This window comes from Herpailurus yagouaroundi, unplaced genomic scaffold, assembly GCF_014898765.1.
Source record: "Herpailurus yagouaroundi ecotype Mexico unplaced genomic scaffold, PumYag 164, whole genome shotgun sequence".
NCBI lineage: Eukaryota > Metazoa > Chordata > Mammalia > Carnivora > Felidae > Herpailurus > Herpailurus yagouaroundi.
Window position 1 is genome coordinate 90,162 of NW_024412405.1, and position 25,674 is coordinate 115,835.

At 41.2% G+C, this 25,674-nt stretch overlaps 2 protein-coding genes across 4 annotated transcripts in view; both read right to left on the reverse strand.

Moving 5' to 3' along the window:
* Window positions 1–1,647, reverse strand: part of UPF3A (UPF3A regulator of nonsense mediated mRNA decay) — a 22,955-nt gene extending 21,308 nt beyond the window's left edge. The window contains 2 exon segments of the mRNA XM_040486983.1: window positions 310–416; window positions 1,414–1,647. Of these exon segments, the coding sequence (XP_040342917.1) occupies window positions 310–416; window positions 1,414–1,620 (314 nt within the window). The 5' untranslated portion in view covers window positions 1,621–1,647.
* Window positions 1,648–3,242: 1,595 nt separating this feature from the next.
* CDC16 (cell division cycle 16) overlaps window positions 3,243–25,674 on the reverse strand; it is a 57,928-nt gene continuing 35,496 nt past the window's right edge. For 2 of the 3 annotated variants that reach the window (XM_040486982.1, XM_040486980.1), the window contains 6 exons: window positions 24,960–25,112; window positions 23,575–23,638; window positions 20,739–20,800; window positions 19,492–19,627; window positions 17,687–17,777; window positions 13,721–14,208 (listed from right to left, as the gene is read on the reverse strand). In XM_040486982.1, the coding sequence (XP_040342916.1) occupies window positions 13,949–14,208; window positions 17,687–17,777; window positions 19,492–19,627; window positions 20,739–20,800; window positions 23,575–23,638; window positions 24,960–25,112 (766 nt within the window). In that variant the 3' untranslated portion in view covers window positions 13,721–13,948. Of the gene's footprint in view, window positions 3,641–13,720; window positions 14,209–17,686; window positions 17,778–19,491; window positions 19,628–20,738; window positions 20,801–23,574; window positions 23,639–24,959; window positions 25,113–25,674 lie in introns of those variants that run through there. The other variant, XM_040486981.1, reaches the window with a different exon arrangement.

Consider the following 25,674-nt stretch of genomic DNA (forward strand, 5'->3'; position numbering starts at 1 on the left):
CAGGGTGGCGCAGTCGGTTAAGCGTCCGACTTCAGCCAGGTCACGATCTCGCGGTCCGGGAGTTCGAGCCCCGCGTCAGGCTCTGGGCTGATGGCTCAGAGCCTGGAGCCTGTTTCCGATTCTGTGTCTCCCTCTCTCTCTGCCCCTCCCCCGTTCATGCTCTGTCTCTCTCTGTCCCAAAAATAAATAAACGTTGAAAAAAAAAACAAAAAAACAAAAAAACATAGCTTTCATCATCTATAATAATCTTAATCTCTCATCAAGTGACAAGACCTCCCAGCTTCTTAATGTTGGTAAGCAGCTTCTCACCTGAAATCGGCAGTAAAGAACTCAAAGTAATCATGTGCCGGCAGTGGGTGTAGCTGCTCTTCCAGCTGCTCCTTGGTGAGGCTGGGAGGAAGCCGCCGGATGACCACCTGTAGAAAGGACTCTGGGTGGGTTTTGTTTCACTATCATTGCCTCAATAATTTGAATGTCACCTGTGTTTTGGTTCAGAAGGAGATCTCAACCAGGAGTCCAGCAGAAACATACATTTTAGGAAAAGCTAAGAAATACATGCATGGAGAACATGGCTGTCAAAAGGGTAATGAGGGCTGACTAATCTAAACGGAATCAGTAAGGTCAGAAAAAGGGGTGCATAAAGCAGCTCCTTTTCAGGAAACCAGACAACTCTTGGCATGACGCTTACTGTCCATGCCCTAGTTGAAAAATAAAACCTCCGCCTACATTCTCCCTGCACGCAGAGCAACAGCAATTCTAACAGCCGGCGGTGCACCTGTTCTTCCTGCCAAGGGACCTCCGCCTGCGATGCGCACTTGTTGCCCCTGCCTGCAGTATCCTCCCGCCGCCCTCCCTGGACAGGACCGGACCCTCGCCGAGCCGCCCCCTCGCATCGCCCGGGCCGAGGACAGAGCCTCCCGGTGGCCCAGCATCTCAGCGTGGCAGCCCCAATCGTAAACAACACAGGCTGAACGCACTCTTCTTCCTCCTTCCATACCAGAAAAGGCCGAGTTTGGCGGAACGGGAAACGGTTCCAGCTGCACGTCGTCCCCGCCTCCCCCAGCCGCTGTCCGCGGTGCTGAAGCGGCTGGCCCAGCCCCGACCCGCGCTCCCAGAACTCGCCACGCGTGGCATCACCTCCTCCCACCACTCCAAACCCTGAGCCCGCCCCGTCTTCGCTCAGACCATCCGTCTTCTCGCGAGGTTTGCCTGCCCAACCCCGTTCCCGCAGCCCCTCGCCTCCGCCCACCCACCTTTCTTAGCCCCACCCCTCGAGACCACCCCAACCATTGGCCCCACCCCCGCCAAGCTGAAGAGCATCCCTCTTCTCGCGAGGTTTGCAGGACGACCTCGCCTCTCCTGTTGAAGACCCTCCTCCTCTCGCGAGGCTTATCTGTCCCGCCCCTTCCCCACCTTGCTCAGGACCGTTTTCTTCTCCTCGCGATGTTTGCAAATGCCGTCCCCGCAAACGAAGAACGAGGCTGGTGGCGCCTCGGGTTCTCGCCGCGGCGACTCCCGGCGGAACTGGACTTCCACGGCCGACGGCTTCTCCCTCCCGCTCGGGCCCCGCGCAGCAACGGCAGCCCCTGGGCCTCCGGCCCCCTCCTTCTCTGAGCGCATCTCGCACCCGCCGCGGAACCGTCTCTGCCTCCCTCCCAGGGCGAAACCTCGCGAGAACTGGGACGACACCGCCCCTTCTCCCTCCCCCCGCTCCCCCGACCCATGGTGCTCCACGTCCAGCATGGCATCCTTCTGTCCCAGGGGACTCAACCTGGTAGTGCCGCGGGACGTAAAGCCGAGGTGGGCCCTGGCAGCCCGGGTAGGTCTGGGACGGCAAGGGGTCGAAAGGCCTCTCCCAGTAGCCAGTCGGCGGGAAATTAGGGACCAGAGCACGTTTGGCTAAGTGTTCCTGACAATTACATACACGTGCTTCACAAAGTATTTACAGCTATTTTATTTTCCAAGGAAATCTGAACCTTTCTTCAGAGAACAGCACTTAAGAAGAATGGAGGGGTTGGCAAACAACACAAATGTCTTCCCCATACGGAGAATAAATGCGCCGCAGTTGGAAGCAGAAAGTGGCCGGCTCAGAAATAGGGTTTATTCATCTCTGAGCCCGCATTCTAGGGGCGAGTGCCTTGCTCAGACCCAGGGCACCCACAAAACGGGGCCTGAAGGATTTGCAGCAATTTTTACACAACTGTTCGAAGCTATTAATGGGACAGCAACCAAGCCAGGTTCTCGTTCATATATTTTTCTTTTATGAACTTAAGAGGCAGTAGCACTTCAGATTAGAATGTATAGAAGGTCTTCAGTTTTGTTTTGATGTTTATTTTTGAGAGAGGGAGACAGAGCACGAGTGGAGGAGGGGCAGAGAGAGAGGCAGACACAGAATCCAAAGCAGGCTCCAGGTTCTGAGCTGTCAGCACAGAGCCCAACGCGGGGCTTGAACCCACAAACCTCGAGATCGTGACATGAGCTGAAGTGGATGCTTAGTTGACTGAGCCACCTGTGTGCCCCATCAGGTCTTCATTTTTAAATGCCACGTTTTTTCATATTTTCTATTTTTTAATTACCTTGGCTGTATTTGTCATTCATAGCATCTTTCTCCCAAGAACTTCTGAGCACAAACAGAGATGAAGGGAGTCACTGTCAGATACTGGAGGTAAGTCCAGGCCTAATTCTAGTGCTTTATCCTTAAACTACTCGCTACCAATGAACACACTGGGAATGTGACTTTTAAATGAGCCAAGACTCAAAAAGCAGTTCCAAAGCAGTTTTCTAAAACCCCATGAAGGGGGCAAGGAGCAGTTGTCAATATTTCATAAATCTAAAGGAATCCTATTAGAAACACACCTATGATAAGGTTGCCCACCCTGGCTCCATGGTTTTGTTTTTTTTGTTTGTTTGGTTGGTTTTTTTTTGGTCTCAAATCAACTCCGTACAGACAGTTTAGGTATGCTGATCAAAAGCTCTGATGGTATAACCTGTGATAAAAAGAAGGAAAATATGGTTGCCACCTAAAATCGTTTAATACAGGGGCACCTGGGTGACTCAGTCGGTTAGGAGTCCGACTTTGGCTCAGGTCTTGATCTGCTGGTTTGTGAGTTCGAGCCCTGTGTTGGGCTCTGTGCTGACAGCTTGGAGCCTGGAGCCTGCTTTGGATTCTGTGCCTCCTCCTCTCTCTTCCCCTCCCCGACTTGTGCTCTGTCTCTATCAAAAGTAAATAAATGTCAAAAAAATTAAAAAATAAAATATTTTAATACAAAAGACGGAAAGGAGGTAGATGCAGAAGGGGCTGATGTTGAAAAACGTGAAAACCATTCATTTGAAAAATTGGAATGTTTCAGCAGTCTTTACAGAGCACATATTTGGACTTTTAAAAAACTGCTCTCAATCTATTTGCAGGTCTTTACTTTTCTAATTTCTTGATATTATTCAGACTAACCAACTGAAAAACTGGCATTACTGGAGCCATTTTAAAATCGAGTCTGAGTGGCCAGTGGAGAGAAACTGCCATACTCACCTTTGAACTGGGTCAAAACCTTTGCACTGGGTAAAACGGCAGTTGTTTTAAGCAACTGTTTGAAAAGTCAGCAGAACAGACATCCGGATCACAAGTCTGGTGGTTGTGGACTTTCTGAAGACAGAATCAGCACTCAGTCAGTATATAACCCAGAGTAGCCTAGCCTGTTAAAACACCCATAGAAAAAAAATTTCACCCTTAAATCATGTCATTGCACCTCCCTTTGTTTTCCTCATGAAAACCACCTTGCTTTCCTGAATCTGTGCTCCCGAAACTGCAACTCTTTGGTCCCAAATAAATACTCATTTGCCTCTCATTGTGGCTCTTTATTTTCAGGTTGACACAGTCATCTAAATATCTTTGCTCTTTGGTGAGGTTTTTAAATTGAGATAAGGATTCTAAACCTCATACCACAAACCTACTCACATCTATACTAGGCCAAAAAGCAAAATTGTCAAATGGAGAAAAGAACTGCTGTCTTCAGAAAGGGAGTTCTCATTAGGCCCAAGTCATGTGCAATGCTTTGTGGTATTCCTGTGTCCATACTGTGCCCCCGTAGTGAAGCCACGGTTTATGCTATGGCTTCGGCCTGGAATGTCCTATCCTGAAGGACGTTCCTGAAGTCTTTCTCATCCCAACCCAACATCTTCCCAGCCAAAGTGATTCAAGATGCCCAGAAATTCAAGCATACCTCCATTTGCTAGTTACTACATTGTTTCAATGCTGAATATTCCCTAACAACCTAGAACTGTGCCTTCACTTAGGCAGGAACTATGTCTTTATCCAACTCTGTGCCCAGTCCAGGCCTGTAGGTGGCACCTACAGGCACTCACATGTTTGCTGTATGTGTACTGCAATCTGGACAGCAAAATGCCCAAATGTTTTTTTTTTCCCCTAGCCAACAGCCACCATGGTCAATTTTTAAAGACTCCTTGGATTCTTTACTTCCTGTTATTAACAAATAAGGTTCTCAGGAATGGTTTCACAAAAATGACACAATTTTAGAATTCAGGTATGACTATGAAATTATTCTGTAAATTAAAAAATCATAGTACAAATTTCAAGATACAGTGAATGAAATACACTTGCAAAATAGCTTAAGATTTTATATGAAAAAATAAGTACATCACAAAGAAAGTCTAGATTCCTACATACTGCCAAGCCTGTTATATACGTTTTCTTTTACATTGTTTTACATACACACACAACTACAGACAATAAAAGAAAAGAATCTCCAAATGTCAGAGTGAATAAAGTAGGTAACTTTGCTTTGCCACACATGAATGTGATCCTGGGGTGAATGCTTGTCACAGGAAAGGCTACATTTTACTTGGGAGCACATCTAATTGGTAAATGGCACTGGTTTAAAGCAGCAGGTGACCATAACACTCCCATATCCCTTTGAAAATGACAGCATGATCACTTTAAAGTTGGCAAGAAGGATGCCTTTTTAGTAAACCATGCATCATTATGAGAGTAAAATATTGGGTGGTATAGAAAACTACTTGACAGTACAATTACACATTACCTTTCTTTGATACTCTCTGAAGCCTAAACATTGGTACTAGACTGCTGACCTGAAAAACAGCTTGGATTTTGCCTTTGATTTCTTAAAGCACTGTCAATATGGTAATTAGGCTCATTTATCAGGAGTTTGCTTTTTCGGAAACTTAAAAAAACATACCATGTGATCAATGAAGAAATTACAGGAAGAAATATTTTATCTGGAAGGCAAAATAAACTTGAAAAAAGTATTAATACCTACATTTTTATCTATTTTAAAAATTACTATTTTAAGTTCAGTCATTTGATTTTCCAGCCCCAGCTAAAGAGGGGAGGCATAACAATAGGCACATGTGATCCTGATAGAGAAGAAATTAAAAAAGTCATTAAATAGAAAGATGAAAACTCAGAACCACACTATTTGAGTCTGAAGAGCAGCAGGTAACTCATGACCTAAGTGCATGACTGCACTAAACTGACATTCGCTGTCATAAGCTGAAACACACAATAGCTAGGATGCTGGGCCTTGGAAGCATCTATAGCTGCACTCAAATTCCTCAAATGTACAGTCTTATTTTTATTTTTTTCAATGTTAATTTTTGAGACAGAGCACGAGTGGAGGATGGGCAGAGAGAGGGGGAGAGAGAGAACAGAATCCCAAGCAGGCTCCAGGCTCTGAGCTGTCAGCATAGCCTGATGCAGGGCTCAAACCCACAAACTGTGAGACCATGACCTGAGTGGAAGTTGGACGCTTATCCAACTGAGCCCCCCAGGCAACTTACTTTAAAGACCTCCTGGAGTTAGACCTCAGGAAATGAGAGCCATTTTTTTAAATTAATTAATTAATTAATTAATTTATTTATTTATTTATTTTTTGCCTTAGCTTCTTAAGGTAGAACTATATGGAATACATGTTAGATTAAGAAAAAAAGTTGGTGTTTAAGGAACCATTTCAGGTGCCAGGAAAATTCATTTCTGTACAATACTTTGTTAATAATGCTCTGAACAAATGTCTCAGAAACCACAAAAACATAGGATAATATACCTGGTGAAGTCAGGATGAAGGCTTGCAAGGGTTACAACAAATGAAGCATATAACCCTATCCCTTTATTATATGACATATTTAAAGCTTTAAAAGAGAAACACTGTCAACCAAAAATTTTTCTGGCTAAACCATTCCTCAAGAAGGAAGGAGAAATTAAGACATCCCCAACAAACAGAGGTTAAGGGAGTTTATCACTGGTAGACTAGTACAAGTGCCCTTTTAAGAAATCCCAAAGGGAGCCTTTCAAGCTGAAATGAAAGAAAGCTACACAATAATTTGGAATCATATCAAGAAATAAAGAACAATAGTAATGATAACTACATAGGTAAATATAAAAGCCAGTATTAGTGTACTTTTGGTTTTTGGTTTCTAACTCCTTTTTTCTTATATGATTTAAAAAGCAGATGAATAAAATAGTATTTATAAATCAATGTTAATGGGAACAATGAAAAAAGATGTAATCTGTGATAAGAAGAAGAAAGGGAAGGAGGCGTATAACAACAGTGTATGTATGCTACTAAAACTAAATTGGAATCATTCAAATTAGGTTGTTATAAATTTAAGTCAGATATTGTAATCCCCAGAGTAGCCATGAGGAAAAAAAACAAAAAGCCCCAGAATAGTAGAGTATCAAAATGGCACATCACACACACAAAATCAACTATAAGATTGATAGTATTGATATTTTTGTAATATGTAACACTTACAGAAACAAATGGCTGTATGGCAGCTCAAGACAAATTCCTTATCAGTAACTACTTCGAATGTAAAAGATCAAACCCTCCAATTAAAAACCAGAATGGATAAAAAAATATCCTTTAGTATGCTGTCTATAGGAAACCTGCTTTAGACACAAAAGGGTGAAAGTAAAAGGATGGAAAAAATTACTCCATGTAAATAGTAATGGAGAGAGCTGGGCTGGCAAACTGTTATGAGACAAAAAGGACATTATATACTGATAAAAGGGTCAAAAGTTATAACAAGTATAAATATATATGCATCCAATAAGAGAGCCCCAAAATACATAAAGCAAGCATTGGCAGAACTAAGGGAGAAATAGACTTGTATAATAATAGTTTCAGACATCAACACCTTATTTTCAATAATGGAATAAGTAGGCAGAAGATCAATGAGGAAATAGAAGACTTGAAAAGCACCATAAACCAATTAGACCTAACAGACATACACAGACCACTCCACCCAACAAAAGCAGAAAATACAATCTTCTCCAGTGAACAGGGTATATTCTCTAGGAAGGACCATAAATTACACCACAAGAAAAGTCTTAAACACTTAGACTGAAATCACACAAAATATTCTTTCCAACTACAATGGAATAAAACTAGAAATCCTAAGACAGGAAAAACTGGAAAACCCACAAACGTAGTAAATTAAACAACACACTCTTAAACAACCAATGAGTCAAAGAAGAAATCACAAGGAAAATTAGCTAATACCTTAGCACAAATGAAAACAAGAACACAGTGTAACACTTAGGGGCTGCAGCAAAAACAGTGCTCAGAGGGAAATTTATAGCTGTAAATGTGTTAAAAAATCTTATTTCAGTAATAAAACTCTACACCTTAAGGAAATAGAAAAAGAATAGCAAACTAAACCCAAAGCTAGCAGAAGGAAGGAATAATAAATATTTGAGTGGAAATGAAATATAAACTAGAAAAACAACAGAGGAAGTCAACAAGATCAAAAGTTGGTTTTTTGAAAAGAGCTACAAAGTTGTCAAACCTTTAACCAGATTGAGGGGGGAAAAAGACATTACTAAAATCATAAAATGGAAGAGGAGATATTATTACAGACTTTATAGAAATAAAAAAGATTGTAACAGGATACCGTGCACCATGGTTAACCAACAAAGTGAACAACCTGGATGGACAAATTCTTGGAAACATACCAACTACCAAAACTGACTCAAGAGGAAACAGCTATTAGCAAGTAAAGACATTGAATCAGTAATCAAAAACCTCCCAACATGGAAAGGCCCAGGACCAAAAGCCTTCATTGTTAAAGAATTAACATTAGTTCTTCTCAAAAATCTGAAGAGGAGAGAGAATAACTACTTCACTCATTTTATGAGGCCAGCAGTACCCCAACACCAAAGCCAGACAAGGGCACTACAAGAGGACTACAGACCAATAAATATCTCTTATGAGCATATATGTAAACTCAACAAAAAATTAAATTCAACATTCTATTAAAAGGATCATACAATGTGACCAAGCAGGATTTATCTCAGGATTGCAAGGGTAGTCCAACACACAAAAATCAATCAACGTAGGAGGCACCTGTATGGCTTAGTCAGTCAAGCATGACTCTTGATTTGGGCTCAGATCATGATCTTATGGTTCATGGGTTCGGGTCCTGTATCGGGCTCAATGCTGATGGTGTGGAGCCTGCTTGGGATTCTGTCTCACTCACTGCCTCTCCCCTGCTCGCTTGCTTGCTCTCTCTCTCTCTCTCTCTCTCAAAATAAACACTTTTTCTTTTTACAAGTTTAAAAAATTGTAAACTATCACATTAATATAATGAAGGAAAAAACCTTCAAGACGTTATATAAGTGAACCAGAGATGTGGCCCTTGTATATTGAAGCCTATGTTGTTTACTTCTTCACAGCAGATGGGGTTGGTTAGCTCAAGCCCAACAATGCCAAGTCCAATTTTTACACATATCATTGTTTAAAAAAATTTTTTTTTCAACGTTTATTTATTTTTGGGACAGAGAGAGACAGAGCATGAACAGGGGAGGGGCAGAGAGAGAGGAAGACACAGAATCGGAAACAGGCTCCAGGCTCTGAGCCATCAGCCCAGAGCCTGATGCGGGGCTCGAACTCACGGACCGCGAGATCGTGACCTGGCTGAAGTCGGACGCTTAACCGACTGCGCCACCCAGGCGCCCCGCACATATCATTGTTTTAAATATAGCTTAAACAAGCGTATCTTTAGCCATCTAGAGCCTGCCTGTTTTGCATACTGGGTAAATCTACACGCAGCATCTGCAACCTGTACACAAGACACACCCTGGGACTATGAAGGACCACACAGCCACTGCGCTTCAGTCTTCTCTAACCTCCTCTTCCTGTCACACTGCTACCACATCGCCCCCAAAGAGCCGCTCAAATACACTTGCCCAAATAAAATATGCTACTGCCACCTTATGGTCATGTTTTTCCCTCAACAGCCCTGAAATCCTAGAACTCATTACCCCTCATCATCACATTGATCCACCTAAAAAAAAAAAAAGAAAAAAAAGCATTTGACAAAATTTGCAACCTTTCTTGATGAAACAACTAAGCACTCAATAGAGTAGGAATAGAAGAGAACTCCTCCAAAACTATGAAGGGCATCGATGAGAACCTACAATAGCATTACCCTTGATGGTGAAAGACTGAAGCCTTGGATCAAGCCTGTCCTACGATCAAGGACAGGACAAAGATGCCTGCTTCTCACATCTATTCAACGTAATACTGGAGTTCGAGTCAGAGAAGTTATGCAAGTGGGAAGAAATAAATACAATCCAAATTCAAAAAAAGAAGTAAAACTATCTCTATTTGCAGATGACATGATCCTATTATGTAGAAAGCTCTACATGTACACATACATACACGCATGCACAAACTGTTAAAGCTAATAAATACATTCAGGATACTAAGTCAACACACAAAAAACAGTTGTTTCTCTATACACTAGGAATGAACAATCAAAAAAAGGAAACTAAGAGAACAATTCCATTTATAATAGCATCCAAAAAAATAATAAAATACTTGGGAATAAATTTAACCAAAGAGGTAAAAGACTTGCACAATGAAAACTACAAGCACTGCTGGAAGAAATCAAAAATGACATAATTAAATGGAAAGACAGTTTTTGTTTATGGATTAGATGATATAATATTAAGAAGACACACAAATTCAATGAAATCTCTATGAAAATCCCAATGCCATCTTTTTTCAGAAATGGGGGGAAAAAACCATTCTAAATTCATATGGTAATTCGAGGAAGCCACAACAGCCAAAACAATCTTGAAAAAGAAGAAGTTGGAGGATTCACACACCCTAATTTCAAAGCCTACTTATAAAGCTATAGTAATCAAAACAGTGTGGAACTAGCCTAAGGATACACATATGGACCAATGGAATAGAATCCAGAGCCCAGAAATAAACTCTCATATTTGTCATCAATTAAGTTTTTTTTTTTAAGTTTATTTATTTTGAGAGAGAGAGAGAGAGAGAGAGAGAGAGAGAGAGAGCAAGCCGAAAGGAGAGAGAATCGCATGCAGGCTCAATGCTGTCAGCACAGAGCCTGACATGGGGCTCGAACTCACAAACCGTGAGATCAAGACCTGAGTCAAAACCAAGAGTTGGACATTTATTTAACCAACTGAGCCACCCAGATATGCCTACCATCAACTGATTTTTGACATGAATGCCAACACTATTCAATGGGGAAAGGACAGTCTCTTTAAGAAATGGTGCTGGGAAAACTGAATATCCACACACCAAAGAATGAAGTTGAACACAGCTTACAACATTTAGACAAATTAATTCAAAATGGATCAAAGACATAAATTTATGGAAATCTTAGAAGAAAACTTTAGTGAAAATCTGCATAACCTTGGATTTGGCAATGGTTTTGTAAATATGACACCAAAAACACCATAAACAAAAGAAACAATAAATTGGACTTCATTCAATTAAAAATTTGTATATCAAAGGACACTATCAAGAGAGTGAAAAGACAACTCACAGAATGGGAGAAGATATGTGCAAATCACATATCTGACACGGATTTAATATTCAAAACCAATACAGGACTCCTATAGCTCAACAACAAAAAGAAACAGCTCAATTTAAAAGTGGGCATAAGGGGGCACCTGGGTGGCTCAGTCAGTTAACCATCTGACTCTTGATTTCGGCTCAGATCATGATCCCACAGTTTGATTTCAAGCCCCACATTGGGCTCTGTGCTGAGTGTGGATTCTGCTTTGGATTCTGTGTCTGTCTCTCTGCCCCTCCCCTGCTTGTGTTCTCTCTTTCTCAAAAATAAACTTACACACACACACACACACACACACACACACACACACACACACACACAAAGTGGCCATAAGATCTGAATAGACAGTTTTGCAAAACAGACATACAAATGGCCAGGAAATTCAGGATAAGATGCTCAATATCACTAGTTATTAGGGAAACACAAACGAAACAGCTACTTCCCACTGGAGTGGACTGTAACAACAAAAAATAAAAGTCCCAGTGAGGGTGCAGAGGAATTGGAACCTCATGCTCTGGGGGCGGGAATGTAAAATGGGCAGTTGCTGTAGAAAGTTGCCCAGTTCCTCAAAAAGTTAAGCACTGAATGGGGCCCCTGGGTGGCTCAGTCAGTTAAGCATCTGACTTCGGCTCAGGTCATGATCTCAGTTTGTGAGTTTGAGCCCCACATCAGGCTCTGTGCTGACAGCTCAGAGCCTGGAGCTGCTTTGGATTCTGTGTCTCCTTCTCTCTCTGCCCCTCCCCTGCTTGCACTCTGTCTCTCTCTCAAAAATAAATATTTAAAAACATGTAAAAATAAAAAGTTAAGCACTGGATTATCACATGAGCCAATTCCCCTCCTAGGCAAATACCCAAAGGAACAGAAAACAGGGACTCAGATGTTTACACACGCATGCTCACAGCATTATTCACAATAGCCAAGAGATGGAAATAACTCATATCCATCCATAAATCAATGTGATGTACATTATGGAATATTATTGAGCCATAAAAGGAATAAAGTTCTGGTAAAAGCTGCAACAGGAATGAACCTTAAAAATATGCTTGATAGGGGCATCTAGTAAGTATCCGACTTTGGCTCAGGTCATGATCTCAGGTTTTGTGAGTTCAAGCCCCACATCAGGTTCTCTGCTGTCAGCACACAGCCTGTTTTCAGATCCTCTGTCCCCTTTGCTCTCTGCCCCTCCCCAGCTTGTATGCGCTCTCTCAAAAATAAATACTTTTATTTAAAAAAATATGCTAGGTAAAGTCATACACGAAAGGACAAATATTGTGTGATTCCACTTATATGGTCTAGAATAAGCAAATTCAGACATAAAGTAGATTAGAGGTTACCAAAGGCTGGGGGGAGGACATGTGTGGAGTTCCTGCCCAAATGGGTACAAAACTTATTTGCAAGAATGAAAAAAAAACTGGAAATAAGTACCACTGAAATGTACACTTGAAATTGGTTAAAATGGCTACCTACCCATATCTATACCCACACATGCACACAATTTCTTAGAGCACTAGGTTACAGAAAAATGGAAAAGCACAAGTTCCCACATGCTCCCCACCACACCTGTATCCGCACCTTGCACTGCAACATTTGTATCAATAGTGATGCATTATTAACTAAAGCCCATAGTTCATGTTATGTGTATTTTACCAGAACAAAGAATCACAACAAAAATGGATGGGGTTATTTCACAGGGACACAGGAGCGAGGCTCAAGAGGTCCCAATGGCCAAAGTTGAAATAATGAAGCCCTGGGGCGCCTGGGTGGCTTGGTCGGTTGAGCGTCTGACTTCGGCTCAGGTCATGATCTCGCAGTCTGTGAGTTCAAGCCCCACGTCGGGCTCTGTGCTGACAGCTCAGAGCCTGGAGCCTGTTTCAGATTCTGTGTCTCCCTCTCTCTCTGCCCCTCCCCTGTTCATGCTCTGTCTCTCTCTGTCTCAAAAATAAATAAATGTTAAAAAAAAAAATTAAAAAAAAAATGAAGCCCTAATATAATATTGTGTAGGATTATAACTTAAAATACAAAATATGTATACATATACATATGTATACATATTGATTTTTGATAATACTTAACTAATGGCTGAATAAATGGGAGAAGACACAAATTTTTGTTACAGAAGATTTCCAAATATGTGCAGATAGACCCCCCCCCCCCCAGATGGTGGAGCCCTTGGTCCTAAAAACAAACAAACAAAAACAAAAACAACCTTGGTCCTATTGAGGATAGGATGAACTTCATGATTTGCTTCTAAATCACACATTACAGGCAGGGAAAAACAGTAACTTTACAGTGGAAAAACTTGGTAGGCATCATTGTAACCACGTGGTCAAGATTAACACCATCCGTGATAAGTCATGTTATATTATACACCCTCTGACATGTGATGAGAAAGATACTTCATTCCCATCTGTGTACTTTTTCCCCAAAACAAATAACCCTAGTCCAGTATGAGAAATACATCAAACTCCAACTGAGGGACATTCTACAAGACATCTGACCAGTCTTCCTCAAATCCCCTTCCTCAAATGTCACAGAAGTCTGACACATGGTCACAGCCAAGGGGAGCCCAAGGAGATGTGACAGCTAAGTGCAGTGTGGCCCCTGGATAAGATGCAGGGCAGGAAGAGGACATTAATGGGAAAATGGTGAAATCCAAATACAGCTCAGAGTTCCATTACTTGTAGCGTACCAATGTGCGCCTCTTTGTCATGACAAAGGTTTCAAAGTCACGTAAGATGAGGACAGGGAGAAACTGTCTCGGGGTCCTATGGGAGCTCTCTGTGCAGTCTCTGAAGCTTTTTCATAAGACTAAAATTATTCTGAAAATGAAAGTTTATTGAAAAAGGAAAAACAGACATAATACACAATTTACCTCTTTATTCCTCTACCTATAATTGTTTTGCAGGGTCAGAAAACACCTGTTGCAAAGGTGTGCAGTCCAGTCTCTTTTGGCAGGCCCCCATTCCTAAATGTAGAGGTGCAGTCTGGATTCGTGTTAAGAAATGGGAAATTCTGAAGACAGGACAAGGGTGTGAGGAAACCCCAACCTCCCCCAAGGCGAAATGGAATGGAGATCTGTCTGCAATCAACTACTGTGGTCTGACATAGATGTCTCTAACATCATGTCACTTTCGTTCATTTCAATTTCAAAGGTTTCTTCCAAGGAAGGTCTGGGATCTGGAGTTTTCCTTGAGGTTTCCAGTGGTGCAAGCCCCGTTTCTTCTGCAGTTTGTTTTTCTACTTCAAATTCCCTGAAATCCCACGGAGGTGAAATAATGTTTTTTAGTGTCTTCATTGTATGCACATCAAAGTCATAACATTTTAATTTGTCTTTAATGTCTGCTCCTAAAAGGGAATACCACAAGGAGAATAAAATAAGAAACCCCGTCATTATCTATCATTTCCATCACCATGTATGTAGCACCACCTCCAACGTTTAGGTCCAATGGTACTTTTTTTATTTCTTAATGTTTATTTTTATTTTTGAGAGAGAGAGAGAGAGATAGAGAGAGAGAGAGAACGAACACAAGCAGGGGAGGGGCACACACAAGGAGACAGAACCCAAAGCAGGTTCCAGGCTCTGAGCTGTCAGCACAGAGCCCAATGAGGGGCTGGAACCCACAAACTGCAAGACCATGACCTGAGTGGAAGCCATCGGATGCTCAACGGACTGAGCCACCCAGGCACCCCTAAGTCCAATGGTACTTTTACGAGCACAAGTACAGCTCAGAAGGAGAAATTCCAATCACTCTCCTCCTCTTCTTTTTCTCAATTATCAAGGGCGGCTGCTGGGAGACTGACAAGCACATGTACTGCAAGCCCCATGTGGCAGCGGCACCATCCCTAAAGCCCCCACACACAAGGGAGCCACAGCAGGCACTTGCCCTTGCAGGTTACAAACAAGAACAGCCCACTGGCATTCTGGCAGCGGTGCAGTTGCACCCTTATGCACACAGAAACACAGTGAGGGGAAATACACTTTCCACACATCAAAATCTTATGAATGATGGAGAAGAGATTTCCAACAGATGTATTAGGTTCAATCATTTCTGACACAAAATAATTTTATACAGTTCAAACTAATAGCTTTCAGCAACAGGTGTTTTGACAGATAATGACAAACAAGCCTTCTAAAAAGAAAAACAGTACAGCACGGTGATTAAATACTGTATTGCACATTTGAAAGGTGCTAAGACAGAAGATTTTAAAAGTTCTCACTAAAAGAAAAATAATTTCTAACTATGTATGGTGATGAATGTTAACTAGACTTACCGTGGTGATCATTTCACAATATGTACAAATTCTGAATTATGGTATACACCTGAAACTAATGTTACATGACAATTATACCTGAATAAAAAATGTATATAAATAGTAAGTAATGACTAATACACTTGGAAATCTCTGTAAGACCATTATCTTTGTGAGGACAGGCAAAATGTCTGTCTCACTCAGTACCCTACCTCCAGACCTTCCTTAGCTTTATAAGAATTTTGCATTTAAGCCTGTTGTAAGACCCTCCTCAAACAAAAGAGGAAACTGAGGCTCAGACTTACCCAAAGCCACAGGGCTTGGTGGCAGAGTTGAGATACCAACTCAGGGTCTTTAGGGTGCCAGAGCTCAAGCTTTCTGTTTTAGCTTTAAAAAAATGAGCCACAACATACACACCGTAAAAAGTGTGCAGAGCTGGGCAAGTTCTCACATACACATATACCCACATGACCACCACCAGACCACAAAGAGAACACCTCCAGTTCCCAGAAAACCACCTCACGCCCTTTCCAGTGAACACCTCCCCTTCCCAAACCAGAAGGAATCACCGCTCTAATTTTTTTCTCACCACTGATCAATTTTGCTTATGATTAACTACTCTTCACATAAATGGAATTTATCAGTATATATTCTTTTTGTCAAAATCTGGGAGATTCACCTAGGTTACAGTGTGACTTCATCGTTGGTCCCTTTAACTGTGTAGTACTCTACCGCTTATGCTTGCCACAATTCACTTCCCCATTCTCCTACTCATGAACATCCAGTTATTTCTAGTTAGGTGTGGTTACAAACAGCTGCTGTGAACAACTCTGCATGTAAGCATTGGCTTACGGAGACATCGATCCACTGGGCACACACCTGGGAGGAGAACTGCTATGGCTTAAGAGCAGCATGGTAGGTCAGCACCCTAACACCCCAATGAATCACACCCCACCCCTGATGACAATGCACTCGATCACATGACTTGTGCTGAACAGAATGTGACGGAAGTGATTCTAGGAAACTTCCAGCTTTCAAGAGGTCTTGAGGCATTAGTTCTTGTTGTTAGAACCCTGAGACCTCCATGCTATGGAGAAGTCTGAAAGACCCATGAGAGGCCCAGCTGGGTTGGCTGAGGTCCCCATCTGTGCATAAGGCCATCTTAGCCCGTCAACCCATCAAGTGACTGCTGACCACAGCTGCATTAGCGATGAGACCAGTAAATGAGCCACCAATCAACCTACAGAGCTGAGACAGGTAATACATCCTTGTCGGTTGGTGTAGCTTATTAGGCAGCAACAGATAACTGCTTTAACAGGTCTGTTTAACTTTAGCAGATACGTTGAACAGTTTTCCAAAGTGGTTCTACCTGCTATGAGCACCAACCACCAATAATATACAAGCATACCAGGTGTATACGTCATTACCAACACTAGGCACTAGCGGTGTTTTCACTTGTAGCCATTTTGCAGGTGTGCAGTGACATCCTGTTATGGTTTTAATTTCATTTCCATAATATGCAAGGACAGTACGGACATTCATTTGCTTTGGCAGACAGCCTCTTTGGTGAGGCTCCTGTTCAGGTATTTTGCCCATTCTGGACCTATCTTTGACTGAACTTTTTCTCACCAATTTATAGGATTTTTTGTATTCTAGACACAAGCTCTGACCAGTCTATAAATTGTAAGTTCTCTCAGTCTATGACATGCCTTTTCACTCTGTTAACAGTGTTTTGATGAACAAAGTTCTTAATTTTACTGAAGCCTACTTGAACACTGCTTTCCTCTCATGGTTTTGTGTCCTGTGAAAGAAATCTTTGCCTACCCCAAAGTCCAGACCTCGAGTTTAACTTCATTACACCCTCTTTACCTTACAATGTTTGTCACTAAATGAAGGCCCAAGGACAGCAATTCTACCCAAATTTATCTTAACACTTGCTTATCATTACCAAAAAAAATACTTAAAAAATTACACAGCACTGTAATGTGTGAACGTAAGCCAACTTAACAGTCCACTGAAATGCAAAAATTAATGTTATTAATGTGCTACAAACCTCATTATAAAGTATTAAGGCCAGAGTGTTTTCATTTACTTATTAGAAATTAGAAACTATTGGAAATTAAAAAGTCTCTAGGGTTTTTTCCCATTACGCAATTTAGATTGTTTTAACACTTTTTCTTTTTAAGATTTTATTTTTAAGTAATTTCTACACCCAACGTGGGGCTTGAACTCACAACCCCGCAATCAAGAGTCACACACTCTACTAATTGAGCCAGCCAGGTGCCTTGCAATTAATTAGATTGATTCTTGTATATCACAGCACTTTACACATACTCCATAATAGTATTTTGCATATACCAAGTACTCAATTATAAACTGAACAAACACTTAATGAGCCATTAATTCCCACAGAATTTTCCAACAAATAAATGGAGTTTCTTAATAATATAGTTAAATGGTTAGAAAGTTAAACTTAAAACCTTACATGAGATTTGAGAAACCTAAACAGAGATATACAACAATCTAAAGAATGGGATGCAATGTCAATCAGAGTAATTAATTATAATCTTACCAATGTAAGCTTCAGAATCACCAATGTACATCTCAATGCAATGACCAAGCATTGTAACAGAAAATGTATCATCCCGCCTAAGACCAAGGGCCTGCAGAAAAGATTCAGCATGGTTATTACAAGAAAATGTATTTCCTTCTCTTTCGTTTAAAAATATTCCTGCAGGACTCCATTCAAAACACTACAGGGAATCAGAGGGGGTGGGGGGGGGGCTACAAGAGTGGCCATGAGTTGATGTCTGTTGCAGTTGGGCGATGGACACATGTAGGGTTATCACACCACTGTTTATGTTTGAAATCCCAGTCTTCCAAAAAGATTTTCAAAACTTTGTCTCCACATAGAGCCTTCTAAGTCTTCTGCATTAATTACATCACAGAAGAGAGGTAAATTATAGAATCTTCAAATACACACATTTGAAATATCACACAAACCAGAAAAGCTGCCAGTCCACACTTCTGCCTAGCTCACTATCCTAGTTATCATAATGGCATCTTCAGGACTTGATCTCATCTGAAAATCTCTAACCAACCCTATGCATTTTCTGTTTTTATCTTTCTCTCCAAAACCATTTTTTTAATAATTTCAACCCCTTTTTTTTTTTTTTTTTTTAATTCTAACATTTCTGAACTTGGGATGCTTTAAACTACTGGTGGTTTCTTACTACTGCTGTCAGCTGGCCACAGCTGTGATGAGGGTGTTTTGCGTGGGTAGCCATGGTGATGTACAGACTAGATTTGAAACCACGTGAACACTCAAAAATACAGGAACTGAGACTGTTGCCTAAAATCCTTGCGTTGACACCTTCTGGCAGCGTAAGATTTGCATAGTCAACGCCTTTGGGAAAAACCTTCAAGAGCAGGGTATACGTGCCAGCCCCAGGAAAACAGGTACACTGACCGCCTGGTACGAAAGTGATTTAAAAGAACCAAACTCTGAATGTAAAGAATAGAGCATCTTAAGTATTTATTTCACTTATATTTTCTTTTTTATGTAGATACTAGAGTCATCTCTGAAAAAAAACCTATGTCCTAATATGCCCAAAAAGAGTGCCCCAAAAGAGTGCTTTTTCTAAGTACCAAAAAACTGAGAGATTGGAAAGAATTGTGTAAAGTTTAAAGGTTTGTCTGTGTGTTGGGGGGCGGGGCACCCAACCTGCTTACTGATGGTGTCTTAGGTCTAGTGAAGTATGACGTGAGATTCTTTCCTTGTGATGACACAGATGTTTTGTTCACCAACTAAAGTGATCCAAGGTGGGGCGCCTGGGTGGCTCAGTCGGTTAAGCAGCCGACTTCGGCTCAGGTCATGATCTCTCGGTCTGTGAGTTCGAGCCCCACGCCGGGCTCTGTGCTGACAGCTCAGAGCCTGGAGCCTGTTTCAGATTCTGTGTCTCCCTCTCTCTGACCCTCCCCTGTTCATACTCTGTCTCTCCCTGTCTCAAAAATAAATAAAACGTTAAAAAAAAAAAAAATTAAAAAAAAAAAAAAAAGTGATCCAAGGACTTTAGGACTTTAACTATAAGTCCTAAACAGAGACACCAGAATTTCTTTTCTCTTGCCCAGACGTGATGCCCAGCTCAGATGAGGCCCACAAACCTCATGCACACATGTATGTCTGACTGCACACTTAGGACCTAAGTCTCACATTTGTCTCTAATTTGATGAGTATCACACACACATGCTTTTCTCTGGAAAGGAAAGAAGAAACCACAAAGTCGTCTGAAGAATTTTAAAATGGTAAATACAATGTTGGCTAGAAAAGATCTTCTCAAAAAAAAAAAAAAAGTGGTAAATGTTAACTAGACATACTGTGTGGAAATAGTCAACAGCATTTTCAAAGTTGCCCATCAGACTATGGATATACCCTATGGCAGAATAGGTAGACGCGTTCTGAGGAATTAACACCAGTGCCTGACGGTGATAATCCAAGGCCTCGGCATACTTTCTGTGAGAGAAGAAAAGACAGGGAGTTGAGAGCAGAAAGAATGGGAAGAAAGAGAAAACAATTAGTGGGTACAGTGAAAGTACGGACTTTCTAGATCTAAGATGAGTATTCATCCATGTGCCAACATCAAAAACAATCTGGTACATCACAGTAACCATCCAGAATGGTTATACCACCTTCGAGTACCTTGACACCTTCCTAAATGGATCTTCCTGCCCTTCTCACCCAGCCAGCTGAAGGTGCTCCCACAGGGACACAGGTGGGAGACATGAGCCAGAACATAACCTCTGGCCCTGGGTCCTGTGCCCCACCACACTGCAAGGTCTCTTTTGGGGCCAGACAAACCTCCCGCACTGGGAGTGGTTAAAAGCAACCAAAGGTTTTTGCTTTAAGGTCCAAAGAAGTCACTTGAACAGTATTTTCCTAAGTTCTCTGGAATTCCTGCCCTGTAAAATCTTTCGTGAGAAGAAGGTTCAATAAGGTTTGGGAAATGCTGCAGCTCATAATGAAAACTCAAGACACCAACATATTCTGAAATAGAAAAACCTATTAAATTTTGAGTAACCTAGAGTTTCCCAAACATTGAGCCAAAGAATCTATTTTTGCAATGCTGTTTATCACATCATAAAACTGGAAACTAGAGAAAAACAGTAAGTTAGAATATGCATATGGTTTTAAATAAACCCTACTGTCCTAATTCTTCCAAATTAATTTTGAATACCCATTTTTTTATCTAAGAAAATGAAATTTATTAGAGAATTGTAATTCTCTATATTTCTAAAATAAAATTATACTACCAGGGATAATAAAAAAAGAGATAATAAAACTCACTAGAGATAATTATTTTGATGCTTGCTGTGTCTGAGAAGCAAAGTACAAAGCTGGAGGACCTCAAAATAAAAATATGGGAAAAGAAGGGTGCATGGCTGGCTCAGTTGGTAGAGCATACAACTCCTAATCTAGGGGTTATGAGTTCATGCCCCAAGTTAGGTGGAGATTACTTAAAAATAAAAACCTTAAAAAACAAAACAAAACATGGAGAAAGGCTACGCAAAATTAAGTAAACGTTTAATCGCAAAGAATGTTTCTGCAATGGTCCTAGTTCACTTACTTAAGCTTCCTGCAGACATGCCCCAAGTTGTTCAACAAAGGCTCCCATTTGTCAACCGTCACCTGAAACACAGCAACACCAAACCCATGACTCATGTGCCACTTTCCAGTCACGCCCATTCAACCACACCACTGCACACAGTGAAGCAGGCCGCCCTCTCTGGCGGTGACTGCACAGCACAAAGCAGAGTATTTGTGGATTCTCCATCTTTCTTTCCTATTAGAAGAGACTTCCTGAGGATGCTGTTATTTTATTAGCACAACACTGTTAATGAGCCCGTCTGTGCTGACATTCAAATTCTGTATCTTGAGCCCAGAGCTTTCCATCTGCCTACTAAACATTCCCACTTGGAAACCTCATAAGCACTGCAAATCCAGCATGCCACCCGTTCATCTCTTACCCTCTCTCCTGCCCTCCCAGCTCCCCAACCTCACACCCTTCTAAGTGCCTGCCTCTCATGCCCGGCACCCATGTCAACCCTAACCCCTAGCAACTACCGAAGGCTTATTCATCAGCTGCCCCAGCATAACGCCAACCTCCATGTAACAAGTCTTGTCTGGGCCCAACCACCTCAAGATAAGGTACAAGGCCCTTGACGATCCACACTCAGCCCTCCTGACCCATTTCTTGACATTCTCGATTAGCTCCAACTTGGCACATACCATTCTCTATACCTAATACACTCTTTTCCTCACTTCTGCTTGGCAAAACATATCTGCTCATGTTTTAGGACTGAAATGTCACAACTGTATCCACGAGGTTTTCTTGGCCCATCCTCAAATTCCAGTTAACTGCTCCCTTGCGTTGAGTTTCTTTATTTCCTCAATCATGGCCTTTTTTGTGCACTGTATCATTACTGCCAATTTACTTATCTGCAATCCCCAACAGGTCTAAGGCCAGGAGCTATCATGTCAGTTTCCTACTTCCTCCCAACACCTAGCTCAGAGCTTAGGACACAGTCAACACACATCAGTCAGTCTGAGCTAACCAGGCAACAGATCTGAGCCATAGTCTCCAGCTCCCATGAGCCTGGCTCCAGGAGGTGTGGCCTATGAGAATGGAAACAAACCCTTCATGGTTCTTAGGCACATTGCTTCCCTTTGGCTGTTTGGACATTTGCTGTAGTTTACAACTGAAGGCAAACAGTATTTCCCCCTTTTCACATAACTTTCAGTAGCACTAGGCATTTGTACTTAAAGCCATTACTGTAAATTTCTGCAAGGCTCCACAGTGCTCTCCGATCATCAACGAATATAGTTTCAACTCTAAGTGTAGTTTGTGACAGTGCATCCTAAACTTCTCTGAGCATGAGAATCTTGGATCTTGCTAGAACTGCAGACGTGACACAGTAGACCTGGGACCCTACACTTCTAGTGAGCTTCCAGGTGATGCTGATGCAGCTGGTCCCATTAGAGCAGCAAGGCCCTAAGGTATCCTACTATGAAAACTAGCAAGGTGGTATGTGGCCATCCCATATAACAAAAACACATTTATTATCCAGACCACCCAAGACTGAGCTGTTCAAGACCCTGTTTTATAGGGGTGCCTGGGTGGCTCAGTTGGTTAGGCATCCAACTTCGGCTCAGGTCATGGTTCGTAGGTTCGAGCCACATACCAGGTTCTCTGCTGTCAGCGCAGAGCCTGCTTTGGATCCTGTCTCCCTCTCTTTGCCCCTCCCCAGCTCGCTCTGTCTCTCAAAATAAACATTAAAAAAAAAAAAGAACCTGTTTTATATAAAAGATGTGCCAACACACAGAAATACAGTGTTTTTAAGTTCATATGTATGACAAATAAGAGACTTGGCAGGGACCCCAAGGGAGCTGTGTCTGTGTCAGTGAAGGGAACCAGCACCAAGGAAGATGTGGGTTATAAGCAAGGCGGCCCAAATAGGAACAGAGTAAAAATGGGAAGTGACAATCAGAATGGCACAAAACAAAATAGATGTGAATAAAAAGAATCAAGAACTAGAAAAGTAGCAATATGCAAATCCCTTACCTACAGAAGTTGACAGTATCTAAAATTAATATTATTTTTTTATTTTATTTATTTTATTTTTTTTCAACGTTTTTATTTATTTTTGGGACAGAGAGAGACAGAGCATGAACGGGGGAGGGGCAGAGAGAGAGGGAGACACAGAATGGGAAGCAGGCTCCAGGCTCTGAGCCATCAGCCCAGAGCCCGACGCGGGGCTCGAACTCACGGACCGCAAGATCGTGACCTGGCTGAAGTCAGACGCTCAACCGACTGCACCACCCAGGCGCCCCTAATATTATTTTTAAAAAATACCCACATATACACATCCAAGCTAGCAGAAGGTTAATTCATGAGCACACGTCTTTCATATGGTAGAACCTAGCAAAATCTCTCAAACCTTGAGAGGTCTAAATATGTAGTAACTACAAGGTCAGGAAGAGCCATGATAGGTCTGAATAAAATGATACCTGGCCTTATTCCTACAGAGGTGGGTGCTGTATACTTACCCATTAATTCAAGAGGAGCCTCTTCAGTTCTAGAGGACATCTTATGTTAGATGCTACAGTGCCCACTAGTATCCACTAACTGTCACATATTCCCCATATCAAAAAATCATCAAATATATTCTGATTACTCCCACATATCAAAGCCTCCTAGGAAGCAAACAGTTGACATCTACCTTCTCAGTTAGAAACAAACTCATTTTACACCATGCAGCAAAATAAATGCCTGAAATTCAAACATTAACAAGACATTTGCCATGATAAATATTAGCCCTTTATCTCCCAGGCAAGACTTTGTCCATATTATTGTTCTCATTCAACAGCAAACACACACAAGAGTTAGATGTTACATAAGATACCTCATTCCCAATTGCTTTAATTTTTTCCAATGCATCAAGAAACCACTTTTCAGCTGTTTTCCATCTAAAATAGAGGGGAAAAGGCTGCAGGTTATTCAAAATTAGCAAATATAAACATTTTAAGAAAAAACGAGATAACCTTCTGTAAATAGTTTATTAAAATTCAACTTTAAAGGTGAAATTAATGAATTTTATGGCATTAACATTATAAGCGTTCAAGATTTTAGGATATGGTTAATTATCATTATTCCTGGTAATTACATTCTATAAAGTCAATGTGAACACTGCCTTAGCAAATACTGAACTACTGCTCCTGGCAAAAGTACAGGCTCAGGTTCCTATAAACCTCTGGTCAACCATTCAACATATAACCTGTTTTATATGTGTTTCTGTGATCGATACCTTATTTAACATACAAACTGATTTACTGACACTGAACTCACAGCCAGCAACACAGCTCATCTAACACAGGGTCATCACAGCCTTCTTGTGTTTACGGTCACTAACAGCACATCAGCACGAGGCTTGGGGATCATTTCAAACAGTGAAATCATCAACAAAAAACACAAAAATGCGAAAAATGTGGCACTGAAAAAAAACCCACAAACTCATTTACAGTATGAGAGCAGAAACAGGAAGGCAGAATGTCACTTCTGACCTTGGCTGGGAACGTGCACGTAAGTATGAAAGTACTCCAGGAGCGGGCCCTGGGCTACAAACCAACAGGCTGTATATTACATCATTTTACAACAGCTCCAAACTTGCTTTTGTAAACACTAGATAATCCAATACTTAGAATACACACACATGCCATAAAAAACACAGTAGTACTAATTTGTTGTTTTTAAATTTATGTATAATTTAGTGCAAAGCACTACAGACATTTTTCTCTTTAGAGCATGATACTGAATTATTCTACAAATATCCAAGGTTACACTAATGCCTCAAATGACCAGGAATCTGGGCCATTCTAATTAGTTTAATTTTTGGATTAACTTCATTTCTGTTTCACAGCTGTGGGCAATCTCCCTTCAATGTATGACTCCAACTCTTAACCAACAAGGAGATGACTGACTGAGGGTTCTGCAAGGCCTACAGGCAGAACTACAGGGTGTGGTTACTGGACAGTCAGCAATAACTGTCCAGTCTTGGAATGGAGTCTGCAGAAGCCCACCTCCCAGGGGACCAAAATCCCAGTACAGTATTTTTAAAGAATTCCACAATAACACTTTCTATTTTTTTTCTAATGTCTGCCTCCTTCTCTTCAAATAATACACATTTAAAAACAAAAATCTATTGAAGAGTCCCTAATCACTTAAACTCTAGTGACTGGTTTTATTTCATTTACAGAAAGAAAACAGGGTTTTGGGCCTTTCAAGACTTACTCGCCATTCTGAAATGCAACCACGCCAACCTCGTGCATAACAAAAGGGTCTTCTGGTGCAATGCTTAGCGCTTGGCCAAAGAATCTTTCAGCCAACTTTGAGTTATTGGTCAATCCATATTCTAATCCGATGTAGAGCATTGGCAAATGACACCTAAAAATATTGAAGAATTTCACATATGCAACACCTAAAACTTTATAATTCAGCAGAAATTAATTTACCAACTTCAAATCCTGTGTGCAAAATAACTTAAACATAGCCCAAAATAATGTGTTTACTTTTTTTCCTAACACTTCATTTACTAATACGTAATAAATGTCTAATAGGTTTTCAGACCTGTTAGAATCTATCACTTTCAGACCACTTCTAGAATCTATCAGCAAGCTACTTACTTATCTTTATTTTTCATCATTCTACAGTAAAAACAAAAAAAACCCAAAACTCTCCTAAGCAGAAGGGCAGGTCTGTGCTTCCTGTTTTCTTCTATGATGCTAATGTCATACCTTTGGCCTTGACTGTCTTCCCCCTCCTCTACTATTTATCCTTTGTGACATGTTCAAGTGACCCTTCCCTTTAGGAAATGCTTCTGACTTTCTAACCTAAATGGATCTCCCTTGTGTCCATTCCTATTATCTCAATTACTATCAGTTCTATCCCCAAGGGTTTCAAAAGTATGTCATGTATACCCCATTTTCACATCCTCTGAAACAGTTGT